Raw genomic sequence first — 16,495 nt, forward strand, 5'->3', positions numbered from 1 at the left:
CTCTCTCCTCTTCCATCCAATCATCTCTTCCCTCTGCTCAACCCTTCTCAAACCAATCTCCTGATTCTGCTTCCTCAACTCTACTCTCCTCCCTTTCTGCATCCTTTGACTCTCTATGTCCCCTATCCTCCCGGCCGGCTCGGTCCTCCCCTCCTGCTCCGTGGCTTGACTACTCATTGCGAGCTCACAGAACAGGGCTCCGGGCAGCCGAGCGGAAATGGAGGAAAACTAGCCTCCCTGCGGACCTGGCATCTTTTCACTCCCTCCTCCCTACATTTTCTTCCTCTGTTTCTGCTGCTAAAGCCACTTTCTACCACTCTAAATTCCAAGCATCTGCCTCTAACCCTAGGAAGCTCTTTAATACCTTCTCCTTCCTCCTGAATCCTCCTCCCCCCCCCCTCTCTGCGGATGACTTCGTCAACCATTTTGAAAAGAAGGTTGACAACATTCGATCCTCGTTTGTTAAGTCAAACGCCACCGCTGGTCCTGCTCACGTTGCCCTACCCTATGCTTTGACCTCTTTCTCCCCTCTCTCTCCAGATGAAATCTTGTGACTTGTGACGGCCGGCCACCCAACAACCTGCCCGCTTGACCTTATCCCCTCCTCTCTTCTCCAGACCATTTCCAGAGACCTTCTCACCTCGCTCATCAACTCATCCTTGACCGCTGGCTACGTCCCTTCCGTCTTCAAGAGAGCGAGTTGCACCCCTTCTCAAAAAACCTACACTCGATCCCTCCAATGTCAACAACTACAGACCAGTATCCCTTCTTTCTTTTCTCTCCAAAACTCTTGAGCGTGCCATCCTTGGCCAGCTCTCTTGCTATCTCTCTCAGAATGACCTTCTTGATCCAAATCAGTCAGGTTTCAAGACTGGCCATTCAACTGAGACCGCTCTTCTCTGTGTCACGGAGGCTCTCCGCACTGCTAAAGCTAACTCTCTCTCCTCTGCTCTCATCCTTCTAGACCTATCTGCTGCCTTTGATACTGTGAACCATCAGATCCTCCTCTCCACCCTCTCCGAGTTGGGCATCTCCGGCGCGGCTCACTCTTGGATTGCGTCCTACCTGACAGGTCGCTCCTACCAGGTGGCGTGGCGAGAATCCGTCTCCGCACCACGTGCTCTCACCACTGGTGTCCCCCAGGGCTCAGTTCTAGGCCCTCTCCTATTCTCGCTATACACCAAGTCACTTGGCTCTGTCATATCCTCACATGGTCTCTCCTATCATTGCTACGCAGACGACACACAATTCATCTTCTCCTTTCCCCCTTCTGATAACCAGGTGGCGAATCGCATCTCTGCATGTCTGGCAGACATATCAGTGTGGATGACGGATCACCACCTCAAGCTGAACCTCGGCAAGACGGAGTTGCTCTTCCTCCCGGGGAAGGACTGCCCATTCCATGATCTCGCCATCACGGTTGACAACTCCATTGTGTCCTCCTCGCAGAGTGCTAAGAGCCTTGGCGTGACCCTGGACAACACCCTGTCGTTCTCAGCTAACATCAAGGCGGTGACCCGATCATGTAGGTTCATGCTCTACAACATTCGCAGAGTACGACCCTGCCTTACACAGGAAGCGGCGCAGGTCCTAATCCAGGCACTTGTCATCTCCCGTCTGGATTACTGCAACTCGCTGCTGGCGGGGCTCCCTGCCTGTGCCATTAAACCCTTACAACTCATCCAGAACGCCGCAGCCCGTCTGGTGTTCAACCTTCCCAAGTTCTCGCACGTCACCCCGCTCCTCCGCACACTCCACTGGCTTCCAGTTGAAGCTCGCATCTGCTACACGACCATGGTGCTTGCCTACGGAGCTGTGAGGGGAACGGCACCTCCGTACCTTCAGGCTCTGATCAGTCCCTACACCCAAAGAAGGGCACTGCGTTCATCCACCTCTGGCCTGCTCGCCTCCCTACCTCTGCGGAAGCACAGTTCCCGCTCAGCCCAGTCAAAACTGTTCGCTGCTCTGGCACCCCAATGGTGGAACAAGCTCCCTCACGACGCCAGGACAGCGGAGTCAATCACCACCTTCCGGAGACACCTGAAACCCCACCTCTTTAAGGAATACCTGGGATAGGATAAAGTAATCCTTCTACCCACCCCCTACCCTCCAAAAAAGATATAGATGTACTATTGTAAAGTGGTTGTTCCACTGGATATCATAAGGTGAATGCACCAATTTGTAAGTCGCTCTGGATAAGAGCATCTGCTAAATGACGTAAATGTAAATTGAACATGTTTCATTATTTATTTCAGGCTAAATTGATTTTATTGATGTATTATATTAAGTTAAAATAAGTGTTCATTCAGTATTGTTGTAATTGTCATTATTACAAATTGTAATAAAAATAAATAAATAATAATAATATTTCAAGAAATCGGCCGATTAATCGGCATCGGCTTTTTTTTGGTCCTCCAATAATCGGTATCGGCGTTGAAAAATCATAATCGGTCGACCTCTAATAAAGAGTTTATATAATGTGTCATTACATACCTATTTGAAGGTTTGTCGAATTTGACTGGGGTTTTTAGGGCGGCGGTAAAGATATCTTCAGACGTAAACAGCGGCTTTTGAGAGTCAAATTGGCTTGCAGTAATGACGCAAAAAAATTTATGCATTCAGTTGTACAATTGACTAGGTATCCCCCTTACCCTGTCCCTGTCTTGTTTTTAATCTGCGAGAGAAGCGCTACACCTGGTGGAGAGAGGCTGTACAACACAGAATGAGTTGCATTATGCTTGCTGTACGTCATGACACGTCACAATTTAACGTACAGCATCAGAGGGGTCTGTTTTTTTTTTACTTTTCTCCAATACTATAGGGCTATTACCATGTCAATCAACGCTTGAATAGAAACGTAGTTCACACCCCAGATTTTGAAGCCAACACATTTGCTACAGTCCCATTAGTTTTCATTGCAGCCTCGTTTGAATGCCGTACAAATTTGCGCAACTGCGGAATGGGGTTAGTCAACAGTAGTAGGTGAGTTTCTTTCAAACAATCACCTGGCCTTGTACACAGTTAACAGCTAATGTTAGCCAAAGAAAGCTAGCAAGCTACTAATAGTGCAACCGTAAGTAACAGTAAATACAGATGAAGATGAAAAATGATCAGGCCTACTGTACATCTTACTGTAGAAATTATTGTTGGAAACAAATCTAGGTTTGAACTGTTGCTGTTAAAATACAATAATAATAACTGGAATAAACTGATTAAAGCAAGATGTTTTTTGAGGCAAACACACACACAGTTCTGGGTTGTTCATCTACAACAGGAAGCGGTCTCCTGTCTGACTGAGAAAGCAGTAGATGTTCTGGTCCAGTTTGGCACCACATACCTATGCGAGTCAGGGTTCTCAACTCTGACATACTTAAAAAACAAGTACAGAAATAGACTCAATGCTGAGCATGACGTCTGTGTTACACTGTCAAAAACAGAGCCCAGAATAGACATGTTGTTGAAAACTTCAACCTGTGGGATTCCAGTTCTGAATAAACAAATAGTTATTGTATTTTAACAGCAACAGTTCAAAATTAGACTTTTTTTCAACAATACTTTCTACAGTAAGATGTACAGTAGGCCAGATCATTTTTCATCTGTACTGTTACTTAGGGTTGCACTATCAAAAAGCCTGTGTGTGTGTTCTGTTTTTCATCTGTGTGATGTGATCAATCAGTTTATTCCAGTTCAGAATGGAAATTATTTATTGTATTTTAACAGCAACAGTTCCAACCTAGACAGATATGTAAAAGTGTTTTTAATGGAGAAAAATAAACATGAATAGCTATTTATATGAATATTTAATTTTATAGTTCTTTATTTTTGTCTATATTGCATTTGTTTTAGGCATAAGGGTAATGAAATGTACCAATATTTATGTATAGTTGCATATTTTCATAAGCTTGGGTCCCAGGAAAACACAGAATTTCTCAATTTGGTCCCAGACTGAAAGTTTAAGAACCCCTGGCTTAGATCATAGGAATCACAGTGCTGACATATTTATAGACCTATCCAAGGTTTTTGATACAATCCCCAACTCATTCGAAGGTTGTCTGAAATAGGAAACAACCTGTCAGTAAGGCCAATGTGTGCTTTCTGATATAGTCTCGATATTACTAAAGGTGTCCCGCAGGTGTCGATTTTGGGACCTGTCCTCTTTACTATTTATATAAATAATATCACAAAGAACTATATGCAAAAACATGTAACATTCATCAGTATGCAGAAGACACTGTTATGTACCCTATTCTACAGCTGACCAGGCTATGTTGAAGCTGCAATCTGATTTTGTTGCCATGCAGAAAGTCCTTGTTGATTTAAAATTATTACTTAATGCGGGAAAAACTAAACGTATGCTGTTTTCTAATTCTCGTAGAAATATTTCAGATGGCTTACACGTTTTGTCACGTCCTGACCAGCAGATGGAGCTGGTGTAGTAGTTTGGGGGTCAGGACGTGGCAGTCTGGTGTGTGTCTTGTGACTCCTGATCAGGAACAGCTGGGAATCGTTGTTCCTGATTGGGAGTCACATATGTAGGAGTTGTTTGTCACTGGGGTTTGTGGGGAATTGTTCTGTGTTGAGCCTATGCTTTGCTAGACTGTTGGTTGGTTGGTTGGTTGGTTGGTTGGTTGGTTGGTTGGTTGGTTGGTTGGTTGGTTGGTTGGTTGGTTGGTTGGTTGGTTCTCATGGTTTGTTATTTTGGCATTCATTTTGATAGTGAATAAAAGTCAAGATGAGCCTGCACGTACCTGCTGCGTATTGGTCCACATTTTCCAACGATGATTTCGTTATATCATCAGAGGACGAAGACAACTGTGACAGAATTCCCCACCAACAAAGGACCAAGCAGCGGAAGAAGGCTGGCGAGGTAAGGGAGACCGAGAGGCACCCCCAATAATTTTTTTAGGGGGGGGCACAAGGGCTGTTTGACGGGGCAAGAGCTGCCCGCCAGTCAGTCGCCAGAGCTGCCCGCCAGTCAACAGTCGCCATCAGAGCTGCCCGCCAGTCAACAGTCGCCATCAGAGCTGCCCGCCAGTCAACAGTCGCCATCAGAGCTGCCCGCCAGTCAACAGTCGCCGTCAGAGCTGCCCGCCAGTCAACAGTCGCCGTCAGAGCTGCCCGCCAGTCAACAGTCGTCGTCAGAGCTGCCCGCCAGTCAACAGTCGTCGTCAGAGCTGCCCGCCAGTCAACAGTCGTCGTCAGAGCTGCCCGCCAGTCAACAGTCGTCGTCAGAGCTGCCCGCCAGTCAACAGTCGTCGTCAGAGCTGCCCGCCAGTCAACAGTCGTCGTCAGAGCTGCCCGCCAGTCAACAGTCGTCGTCAGAGCTGCCCGCCAGTCAACAGTCGTCGTCAGAGCTGCCCGCCAGTCAACAGTCGTCGTCAGAGCTGCCCGCCAGTCAACAGTCGTCAGAGCTGCCCGCCAGTCAACAGTCGTCAGAGCTGCCCGCCAGTCAACAGTCGTCAGAGCTGCCCGCCAGTCAACAGTCGTCAGAGCTGCCCGCCAGTCAACAGTCGCCAGAGAGGTCAGACTGCGCTGAACTGCCGGAGTGGCCAGACTGCGCTGAACTGCCGGAGTGGCCAGACTGCGCTGAACTGCCGGAGTGGCCAGACTGCGCTGAACTGCCGGAGTGGCCAGACTGCGCCGACCTGCCGGAGTGTCCAGACTGCGCCGACCTGCCGGAGTGGCCAGACTGCGCCGAACTGCCGGAGTGGCCAGACTGCGCCGAACTGCCGGAGTGGCCAGACTGCGCCGGAGTGGCCAGACTGCGCCGACCTGCCGGAGTGGCCAGACTGCGCCGACCTGCCGGAGTGTCCAGACTGCGCCGACCTGCCGGAGTGTCCAGACTGCCCCGACCTGCCGGAGTGTCCAGACTGCCCCGACCTGCCGGAGTGTCCAGACTGCCCCGACCTGCCGGAGTGTCCAGACTGCCCCGACCTGCCGGAGTGTCCAGACTGCCCCGACCTGCCGGAGTGTCCAGACTGCCCCGACCTGCCGGAGTGTCCAGACTGCCCCGACCTGCCGGAGTGTCCAGACTGCCCCGACCTGCCGGAGTGTCCAGACTGCCCCGACCTGCCGGAGTGTCCAGACTGCCCCGACCTGCCGGAGTGGCCAGACTGCCCCGACCTGCCGGAGTGGCCAGACTGCCCCGACCTGCCGGAGTGGCCAGACTGCCCCGACCTGCCGGAGTGGCCAGACTGCCCCGACCTGCCGGAGTGGCCAGACTGCCCCGACCTGCCGGAGTGGCCAGACTGCCCCGACCTGCCGGAGTGGCCAGACTGCCCCGACCTGCCGGAGTGGCCAGACTGCCCCGACCTGCCGGAGTGGCCAGACTGCCCCGACCTGCCGGAGTGGCCAGACTGCCCCGACCTGCCCGGAGTGGCCAGACTGCCCCGACCTGCCCGGAGTGGCCAGACTGCCCCGACCTGCCGAGTGGCCAGACTGCCCCGACCGTCCCGGAGTGGCCAGACTGCCCCGACCGTCCCGAGTGGCCAGACTGCCCCGACCGTCCCGAGTGGCCAGACTGCCCCGACCGTCCCGAGTGGCCAGACTGCCCCGACCGTCCCGAGTGGCCAGACTGCCCCGACCGTCCCGAGTGGCCAGACTGCCCCGAGTGGCCAGACTGCTCCGACTGTCCCGAGTGGCCAGACTGCTCCGAGTTGCCAGACTGCCCCGACTGTCCCGAGTTGCCAGACTGCCCCGACTGTCCCGAGTGGCCAGACTGCCCCGACTGTCCCGAGTTGCCAGACTGCCCCGACTGTCCCGAGTTGCCAGACTGCCCCGACAGCCTGGAACGGCCTGCACCTGAGCCACCTCCAGGATAGGTGGGTTGGGGAGGGAGGGTGTAGCACAGTGCCGTCGTTGACGTCAGCCACCCTCCCTTCCCTCCCTTATGGTTTAGGGCTTATTGTTTGTTGGGTTTTTGTTGGGGTATTGGGGATTTTTCTTGTTTTTCTTTTTTAGGTGCATTCCGGGGTCTGCACCTTAAGGTGGGGGTACTGTCACGTCCTGACCAGCAGATGGAGCTGGTGTAGTAGTTTGGCGGTCAGGACGTGGCAGTCTGGTGTGTGTCTTGTGACTCCTGATCAGGAACAGCTGGGAATCGTTGTTCCTGATTGGGAGTCACATATGTAGGAGTTGTTTGTCACTGGGGTTTGTGGGGAATTGTTCTGTGTTGAGCCTATGCTTTGCCAGACTGTTTGTTTGTTTGTTGGTTGGTTGTTCGTTCATTCATTCTCATGGTTTGTTATTTTGGCATTCATTTTGATAGTGAATAAAAGTCAAGATGAGCCTGCACATACCTGCTGCGTTTTGGTCCTCTTCTCTCCAGTATGACATTTTTAAGGATGAGTACAACTTATTGTATGACACGTTTTTGCATGGGATGTTTCTTTCATCGAGCAGGTTCCCGCCTATAAATATCTGGGCTTTTGGATTGATAATAATTTTATGTTTAAAAAACATACGGATGAGCTAGGTAAGAGGCTGAGATTAAAAGGCTTTAAAAAGCTGATTTTATAGAAACAGATAATGCCTCTCCCTGAACAGCAGGATGCATATTGTACAGTCAACATTCCTGACAGTTCTGGTCTTCGATGACGCTATTTATCGGAATGCAGCAACCACTACTCTTAATCCTTTGGATGCCGTCTACCATAGCACCCTTCGCCTTATCACAGGTGATCGTTTTAATACGCATCACTGCATCCTGTATCAAAAGGTTGACTGGTCCTCATTAAAGTTCCGGAGATCACTTCATGACTCTTTTTTTGTTTACAAAGCTCTACTATACAAGCTTCCGACTTACCTAACTTTGCAGTTAAAGTATAAAAACATGAGATCCTAACACCGTTCCCAGGGTTCGTTAACTCTTGAAAGTCCTTGGGTCTTCACCAAACTAGGTAAATCCACTTTTAGTTTTAACGCTCCACATTTGTGACTCTTTTCAGGAAACTAGGCATATTTGCCATTAACTTGTAAATAATGATATTGTTGTGAGTTTATTTTCCTGTGATAACAAGCTAGAAACAAACCAAAACATTGTTTAGAAAGTTGCTTTTAGTTGCCTGGTTTGCTAGCTTGACATATATTCAATATTTTTTTGAGCGGATGGGTTTATTGGTGTTAAAATACACCAGTTATGCTATTTTGAACCACAAGGCTGCTGATGTCATGCAGCCTGTCGATTTGTGTTTATACTTTTTCAGAACGACAATGAGTTCGATGTCGGATGACAATAGAATGTTCATGATGTCACTTCGACAACTGTCTACAGAAGTAGTATAAACCAGCCTTTAGTCTTGAAATCTTTGGTTGTTTAGTACACTACTGTACTCACTCTGCAAAGCACATGGCCTCACATGTGAATCCTTAAAGAGATGGGTGGGGCTAAGGCTTAAGAGGGTGTGAACGATGCTGAATGGGTGTAGACAAAGAAGAGCTCTCTAGTGGGTGTACCCAAACATTTAAGGTCAATTTTCTCAAAAGTGGGTTTAGAAGTTTAGAAGCATAACTACTTTCCCATTGTTCCTCAACTGCAGTGTATGATATACCATTTAAGCTCTGAGTCTCAAGTTCAAATGTTGCTACATAAGACCGAATTTGAGTCAGTCGGTCACATTTTTTGAATAAAATACATCCATTTGGATTCCCTGGTACCATTTTGGCAGCTTACAACCCTGATGATTACAGGAAAAGGAGGACGGAGCACGCCCCCATTCTCATCGACGGGGCTGTAGTGGAGCAGGTTGAGAGCTTCAAATTCCTTTGCGTCCACATCACCATCAAACGAACATGGTCCAAGCACACCAAGGCAGTCGTGAAGAGGGCACAACAAATCCTATTCCCCCCCAGGAGACTGAAAAGATTTGGCATGGGTCCTCAGATCCTCAAAAGGTTTTACAGCTGCACCATCGAGAGCATCCTAACGGGTTCCATCACTGCCTGGTATTGCAACTGCTCGGCCTCCGACTGCAAGGCACTACAGAGGGTAGTGCGTATGGCCCAGTACATCACTGGGGCCAAGCTCATGGCAAGCGGTACTGGAGCGCCAAGTCTAGGTCCAAGAGGCTTCTAAACAGCTTCTACCCACAAGCCATAAGACTCCTGAACATCTAATCAAATGGCTACCCAGACTATTTGCATTTCCCCCCTCCCCCTTCTATGCTGCTGCTACTCTGTTATTATCTATGCATAGTCACTTTAATAACTCTACCTACATGTACATATTACCTCAATTACTTCGACACCGGTGCCCCTTCACATTGACTCTGTATCGGTACCCCCTGTATATAGATAGTTATTTACTGCTGCTCTTTAATTATTTGTTATTTTTATCTCTTACTTTTTTTGGTGGGGGGTATTTTTTTATATTTGGTGTGTCATCATAGTGGTCTCTGACTTGTGGTCAGACTTGCTCAGGTGGAACAAACTTAAATTTGCACCTTTTTCAATGCTGATTTGAATGTCATTGATAAAACATAGAGGTGTCAAAGATTTTCTTCCGCAAACATCCTTTCTGAATTTAAAAGTATCCTCGAAGTAATCATCTAGTTTTTTTCAAAAGTATCTGTATTCTGATTACAATATTTTTACTGGTAACGTAAAGGATTACAGTTACCGTCTTTTGTAATCAGTTACTCCCCAACCCTACTTAATACAGTTATTTTATCGATAGGAGTGGCAAAAAAGCTGCTTGTGCATTGATAAGCAAGCAATATCCACAGTCGAAGTACAGATTAAGCTGGAGCTGGAATGTGAAGCTAACTGTAGCTGGCTAGCTTTAGAAAACCTTGAGCAGATCTAGCTTCCTTCGTAGCATACACCTCGGGTCTGGCCAGCGTGTTTCAGTAATAGACTATACAGGAGTGAGGCTAATCTAAATTCAGGGCTGCTTGGCAGTTGTTGTGATTGCATGACATCTACTTGTCAAACTGCAGTTGCAATTTTCGAGGCTGCAATTAAAATTGTGACTACATAGGTCAGACATGGGAGTGTCGGTTAGGGTGTGCGTGTGTCTATGTGAGACTGTGAGAGAAGGGGCTTGGGTCTTAAACTGGCCTCTGTTGCCCTGTTTACTTGCATTCCCTGGCACCATATTGGGGGTCTATATCCAGAGGGGTTCTGTTGCATTTAAATCAAGACCTCTTTTGGGTTGCTGCTCACTCTGTGCTGCTGGCAAAACAACGACAAGACATTTTGAGTGTACCATACAGCAATGCTGCATTCAACCACTCCAGTGATCCATGCAGTGCAAAAAAAGGAAAAGCTCAACACAAAATTCTTCCTGACTTGCCCTCCTTTGGTCGCCTCCCTCCTCTTCCTCTCTCCTGCACATTTTGTTGGGTTTGTTATCCCAGCCGAGAGCATTGATGGGACCATGGCATTGTTGCTGGAAATTACACAGGTACGCTAACACAGGGCATTTCCATCTGAAAGGACCCATGAGCACCAACATGTGAAGTTCATAGGAGTATGTCAAATTGGGTGTCAAATGAAAGCTAAGAGTTGATATTGGAGAAATTAAGGGATACATACATTTTTCAAAAATGTTCGGTCCTAAAAATTAGGAATAAACAAAGGCTTTGATTTCTGGTCAAAGAGATGGAAAAGGGGTTTTAGAAAACATCTACCAGAAAAAGTCTTACAAGGTATTTGAAATACATCAAAACACAATAATGTTGAAGTAAAGATGTCTGCCAACTAAAATCAACACATATTTAGTTTTGGAGAAATGATTTGTCTCTGTAAGTTTAAGAAACCTTGGCTTCCTTGTGCCTTGTAGTTCCGTTATCAAAAACCAAATATATTTTCTAATTTCTCTCCCTGATGAGGGAGGATAATGAAAGTTCACAGAAGTAGCAAGTAAAGGTAGACCTACCAATAAGTTAGTGTTTTTGCTGATATCAAGTTTGTTTAGGAATTTTTAGATGATTAAAAAAGGGATTGAAAAATCAGTAATGGTATTACTGCAATTGAATTGGCTACAATGGCATACTGTTATGTTCAGCTTTCTGTCATCTGGTGGTCAAAGCAAGACTGAACTGTCTGGACAACCCCTACCTGCCTCTCTAGCTCTCTGCTGCTCTCTTTTTCACAATTATCTCCCTCTCTCTCTCCAGTTAATGTCACCTCTCCTGGCTCTTACTGACACCTACCATGACACCTACCAGCTACCCTCTTTCCATTTAATGTAACAAGCACTCTCACCCACTGAACACCGACCAACACCAGACATCCATAGACGTTGAAAAGTATTTGAAATGTTATCATTCACCCTGGCCGGACCAAATCTGAACCAATCATAGATGTTTATGTTTCACAAGTTTGGTGAGCACAGTAGAGTACAGTAGAGAAAACACACACACACCCACACATTATTCTTTGTAATGTAGTATTGTAATATTCTAATGGAGCAATGTAAATTTGTATAATGCTCAATGTTTTGTTTGATGTGATGTTTCATCTATTGGACGCCAGGAAGAGTAGCTGCTGCCTTGGTAACAGCTAATGGGGATCCTTATAAAATAAGGCCGCTAATGGGGATCCTAATACTAAGTACAGTAATGTTACAATAAAGAAAAGCAGAGTACAGTAAAGTGCAGTACAGTAGAGCACACTAGAGTAGAGTACAGTATAATGTACCATACTCTACTGTGATGTTCAAACTTGTGAAACATAGACGTCTATGATTGGTTCAGATTTGGTCTGGTCCGGACCAAACAAATTAGGTCTTGTTTGGAGGCGGAGCTCATTACAATAATAGCTAGGATGTAGACTAACTGCCCAGGACCCGGTTTCCGATAGCAATGGAATTTAGGATTACAATCTTTCCTACCACGGCCGAAGATAACATGCATTTCCCAAAACACCACACAGAGAGAATGGTCACTTGTGCGTTGTTGGAGCGTGTGTGTAACGGTTGTCGTCGGGAATAGAGGACCAAAACGCAGCAGGAATGTGGATGCTCATCTTGATATTTATTTTAAATAAAGAGAACACCAAAATAACAAAAAAAACGAAGAACTCACGAACAACAAAACAGTCTTGTCATGCTCACACAGGCAAAACAAGAAACAATCTCCCACAAACACTTAGCCAAACACATACCCATATATAGGACTCTCAATCAGAGGCAACTAGAAAACACCTGCCTCCAATTGAGAGTCCAACCCCAATAAACTAGACATAGAAATACAAAAGACTAGAGACCACAGAAATACAAACCTAGAACATAACCCCAAAAACCCGGAACTAACTAAACCAACACCCTACCAAATAAATCACCACCCCGAACCACATAAACAAAATACCCTCTGCCACGTCCTGACCAAACTACAATAACAAATAACCCTTATACTGGTCAGGACGTGACAGTGTGTTGATAGGATCTGAAGAAAGGATCTAACATTTCCTTAACATTATAATTATTTCACAATACAGACGATGGATTAGCTCCTGAAGTGATATGACCACCTACGGCTGCAAATATTGAGGCAGCTTATTCTAATGCTTACCCGATAAAAATGCACTAAATCACCGCACATCATTGAGCACATGTTAGGCTACACATCATGAAATATACTATTCAAAAAAATAAAGGGAACACTTAAACAACACATCCTAGATGTGAATGAAATAAATAATCTTATTAAATACTTTTTTCTTTACATAGTTGAATGTGCTGACAACAAAATCACCCAAAAATAATCAATGGAAATCCAATTTATCAACCCATGGAGGTCTGGATTTGGAGTCACACTCAAAATTAAAGTGGAAAACCACACTACAGGCTGATCCAACTTTGATGTAATGTCCTTAAAACAAGTCAAAATGAGGCTCAGTAGTGTGTGTGGCCTCCACGTGCCTGTATGACCTCCCTACAATGGCTTTGGGGTAGAAGCTGTTCAGGAGCCTTTCGGTCCCAGACTTAGCACTCCGGTACCGCTTGCCGTGCGGTAAACCTGATTCTCAATGTTAGAATGGAAAATCATGAATCAATTATGTATGTTTCTGTGCTTTTCTTTTAGAGCAGGTTGGTGTGCCATGGAGACAACAACCAGAGTTATGTGTGTGGATCAGACCACTGCTGTGGAGAGTCTCAGTGCTGCAGCTACTACTATGAGCTGTGGTGTGAGTTACCAGCTTCCTTCTCTCTGTTCCCCTTTCACCCTTGTCTTTTCTCTCCCTGTACTATTCCATGTCTCCTCTCCTCCATACAGTGTATGCCTAACCAGAGTTATTTGTGTGAGCCTGTTGCTATCTCCTCTGTGCTCCTCTCCCCCTCTATCCTCTCCTCATATCGTATTCCCTGTCTATCCACTGTCTCCGTAGGTTGTGTAACTCTTAAATTGATACTGTGAGAGGGTAGCTCTAGTTTTTTTACAGGCAGGGTTGTAGTCTCATGTTACTGGTGCAGTCCCTTTTTATAATAACTCAAGACTGACTGCATGGGCTTTAAAGGTACTTACTCTGGAGCAGTTTTTCATTTGTTGTTTAGGCCGATGTTGCGCTTAACAAATGATCCTGAGCACTGAGGTGTGTGTGTGTCAGAGGTTTGAGACCTACAGATCTGTTGGAAATGGATGCTATTGCATTAACACTTAGCTTTGTTTTCAGGGTTCTGGTTGGTGTGGACTCTCATCATCATATTAATGTGCTGCTGTGTGTCTCAGCACCGGCGGTACAAGCAGAGCTTCCAGCAGCAGAGGAGACAGAATGAGATCAACCTCATTGTATACAGAGAGGCCCACAACAACACACAGCATCTCCCCTTCTATCTCAGTGAGTGCCTGTGTCTGTCTGTAGCATTTGTATGCGTGACACAGCACAGTGACTATGGTACAATACATAGTACTATAGGCCTACATGTCAATATAATGTGTAAATACAGTACCAGTCAAAAGTTTGGACACTCACTCAAGGGTTTTACTTTATTTTTACTATTTTCTACATTGTAGAATAATAGTGAAGACATCAAAACTATGAAATAACACATATGGAATCATGTAGTAACCAAAAAAGTGTTCAACAAATCAAAATATATTTTAGATTCTTCAAAGTAGCCACCCATTTGCCTTGATGACAGCTTTGCATTCTCAACCAGCTTCATGAGGAATGCTTTTCCAACAGTCTTGAAGGAGTTCCCACAAGCTGAGCAACTGTTGGCAGCTTTTCCTTCATTCTGCGGTCCAACTCATCCCAAACCATCTCAATTGGGTTGAGGTCGGGTGATTGTGGAGGCCAGGTCATCTGATGCAGCACTCCCACTAAGCGCAAACCAGATGGGATGGCGTATCGCTGCAGAATGCTGTAGTAGCCATGCTGGTTAAGTGTGCCCTGAATTCTAAATAAATCACTGACAGTGTCACCAGTAAAGCACCAACACACCATCACACCTCCTACTCCGTGCTTCACGGTGGGAACCACACATGCAGAGATTATCCGTTCACCTACTCTGCGTCTCACAAAGACACGGCGGTTGGACTCATCAGACCGAAGGACAGATTTGCACTGGTCTAATGTCCATTGCTTGTGTTTCTTGTCCCAAGCAATTCTCTTCTTCTTATTGATGTCCTTTAGTAGTGGTTTCTTTGCAGCAATTTGGCCATGAAGGCCTGATTCACGTAGTCTCTGAACAGTTGATGTTGAGATGTGTCTGTTACTTGAACTCTGTCAGGTGCAATCTGAGGTGCAGTTAATTGCCGATTTCTGAAGCTGGTAACTCTAATGAACTCATGCTCTGCAGCAGAGGTAACTCTGGGTCTTCCTTTCCTGTGGCGGTCCTCATGAGAGCCAGTTTTTGCAACGGCAGTTCTTTACATTTTACTTATTGACTGACTTTCATGTCTTAAAGTTATGATGGACTGTCGTTTCTCTTTGCTTCTTATTTGAGCTGTTCTTGCCATAATATGGACTTATGGACCAAATATGGACCAAATAGGGCTATCTACCGCATACCAATCCTACATGGTCACAACACAACTGATTGGCTCAAACGCATTAAGAAATACCATACTTTTAACAAGACACACCTGTTAATTGACATGCATTCCAGGTGACTACCTCATGAAGCTGGTTAAGAGAATGCCAATAGTGTGTAAAGCTCTCATTAAGGAAAAGGGTAGCTACTTTGAAGAATCTCAAATATAAAATATATTTTGATTTGTTTAATTTAAACAAATCGGTTGTACAACTGACTAGGTATCCCCCTTTCCCTTTCCCTTAATACTTTTTTGGTTGCTACATGATTCCATATGTGTTATTTCATAGTTTTGATGTCTTCACTATTATTCTACAATGTAGAAAATAGTACAAATAAAGAAAAAACATTGAATGAGTAGGTGTGTCCAAACTTTTGACTGGTACTGTATATCAAGACATTTCAATTAATATCCTCTCCTTCCCTCTTTCGTTGTATAGGATTCCTGCCTGACTACATGCTACCAACCTATGAGGAGGTAGTTGACAGCACTGCCACTCCTCCCCCTCCCTACAGTCCCCCTCCAGTTAGCCTCTCTGTCCACCCAGCACCCTGACTGCCCTCATCCTTCCCCCAGACCACCACCACACCCCCAGACACAACCCCCACTGCGGCCCCCCGTGTCGACACAGGGGGAGCATGGCAAAGATTTCCCTGACAACAATAACTCGACGTTGGGCAGGTACCTGCGCTTTACAGGCGACTCGGCAATCGAGGTGTGTGATAACCAGGAACTCTGGGAGGGAGGAGGAAGAGGCATGCTGGGAAGGGAGAAGGAAGAGAACATCTGATAGATGCAGACCCCAGATTCAGATCCACACAGACACCAATATACACACAGACATAGAGACTCAGAGTTGATGAGGTGTGTGTGTGCCTGTGAATGTGTCCCTCCTTAGAAGAAAGTAGCACAATGCTTGCATCACAATGTGCATTCCTCTGTAATGCAGCCGTGTCATATGTAGCCCTATCTTAAGGTGGTGATGCACTGACCCTAAAAGCCTGGAGTCTCACAGCCGAGCCATACAAAGGCCAGTAGATTACAGAGTTCTGCACAGTTCAAATGGCTTTGCTGGAGGTACAAATTGGTTTCATAGAACCGCTTTCAACACTGCAGACTTCCTCATTGGTTTTGGGTCGAATTCAGGCATAACAGCGGCCTCTTGTGTTTCATATATATATGTACGTGTGTATGTATATATATATATATATATATATATATATATATATATATATATATATATATATATATATATATATATGTATATATGTATATGTATATGTATATATATATGTATATGTATATATATATATGTATATATATATGTATATGTATATATATATATGTATATATATGTATATGTATATGTATGTATATGTATATATATATGTATATATGTATGTATGTATATGTGTATATATGTATGTATATATGTATATGTGTATATGTATATGTATATGTGTATATGTGTATATATATATGTATGTATATATATATATATATATATATATAAATAA

The 16,495-nt window shown here is 45.5% G+C and overlaps 1 protein-coding gene across 2 annotated transcripts; it reads left to right on the forward strand.

Annotated features, from left to right (window-relative positions):
• Positions 1 to 10,107: 10,107 nt before the first annotated feature.
• Positions 10,108 to 16,160, forward strand: LOC106576911 (WW domain binding protein 1 like). 2 transcript variants are annotated; one of them, XM_014154444.2, is made up of 4 exons: positions 10,108 to 10,402; positions 13,031 to 13,128; positions 13,615 to 13,779; positions 15,418 to 16,160. In XM_014154444.2, exons 1-4 carry the CDS (start codon positions 10,368 to 10,370, stop codon positions 15,531 to 15,533), a joined length of 414 nt encoding a protein of 137 aa, XP_014009919.1. In that variant the 5' UTR covers positions 10,108 to 10,367; the 3' UTR covers positions 15,534 to 16,160. The 2 variants fall into 2 exon arrangements, with proteins under 2 accessions (XP_014009919.1, XP_014009918.1); XM_014154443.2 differs by having other exon boundaries at positions 10,110 to 10,402; positions 13,026 to 13,128.
• Positions 16,161 to 16,495: the final 335 nt, after the last annotated feature.

Source organism: Salmo salar, chromosome ssa18 (assembly GCF_905237065.1).
Source record: "Salmo salar chromosome ssa18, Ssal_v3.1, whole genome shotgun sequence".
Classification (NCBI taxonomy): Eukaryota; Metazoa; Chordata; class Actinopteri; order Salmoniformes; family Salmonidae; genus Salmo; species Salmo salar.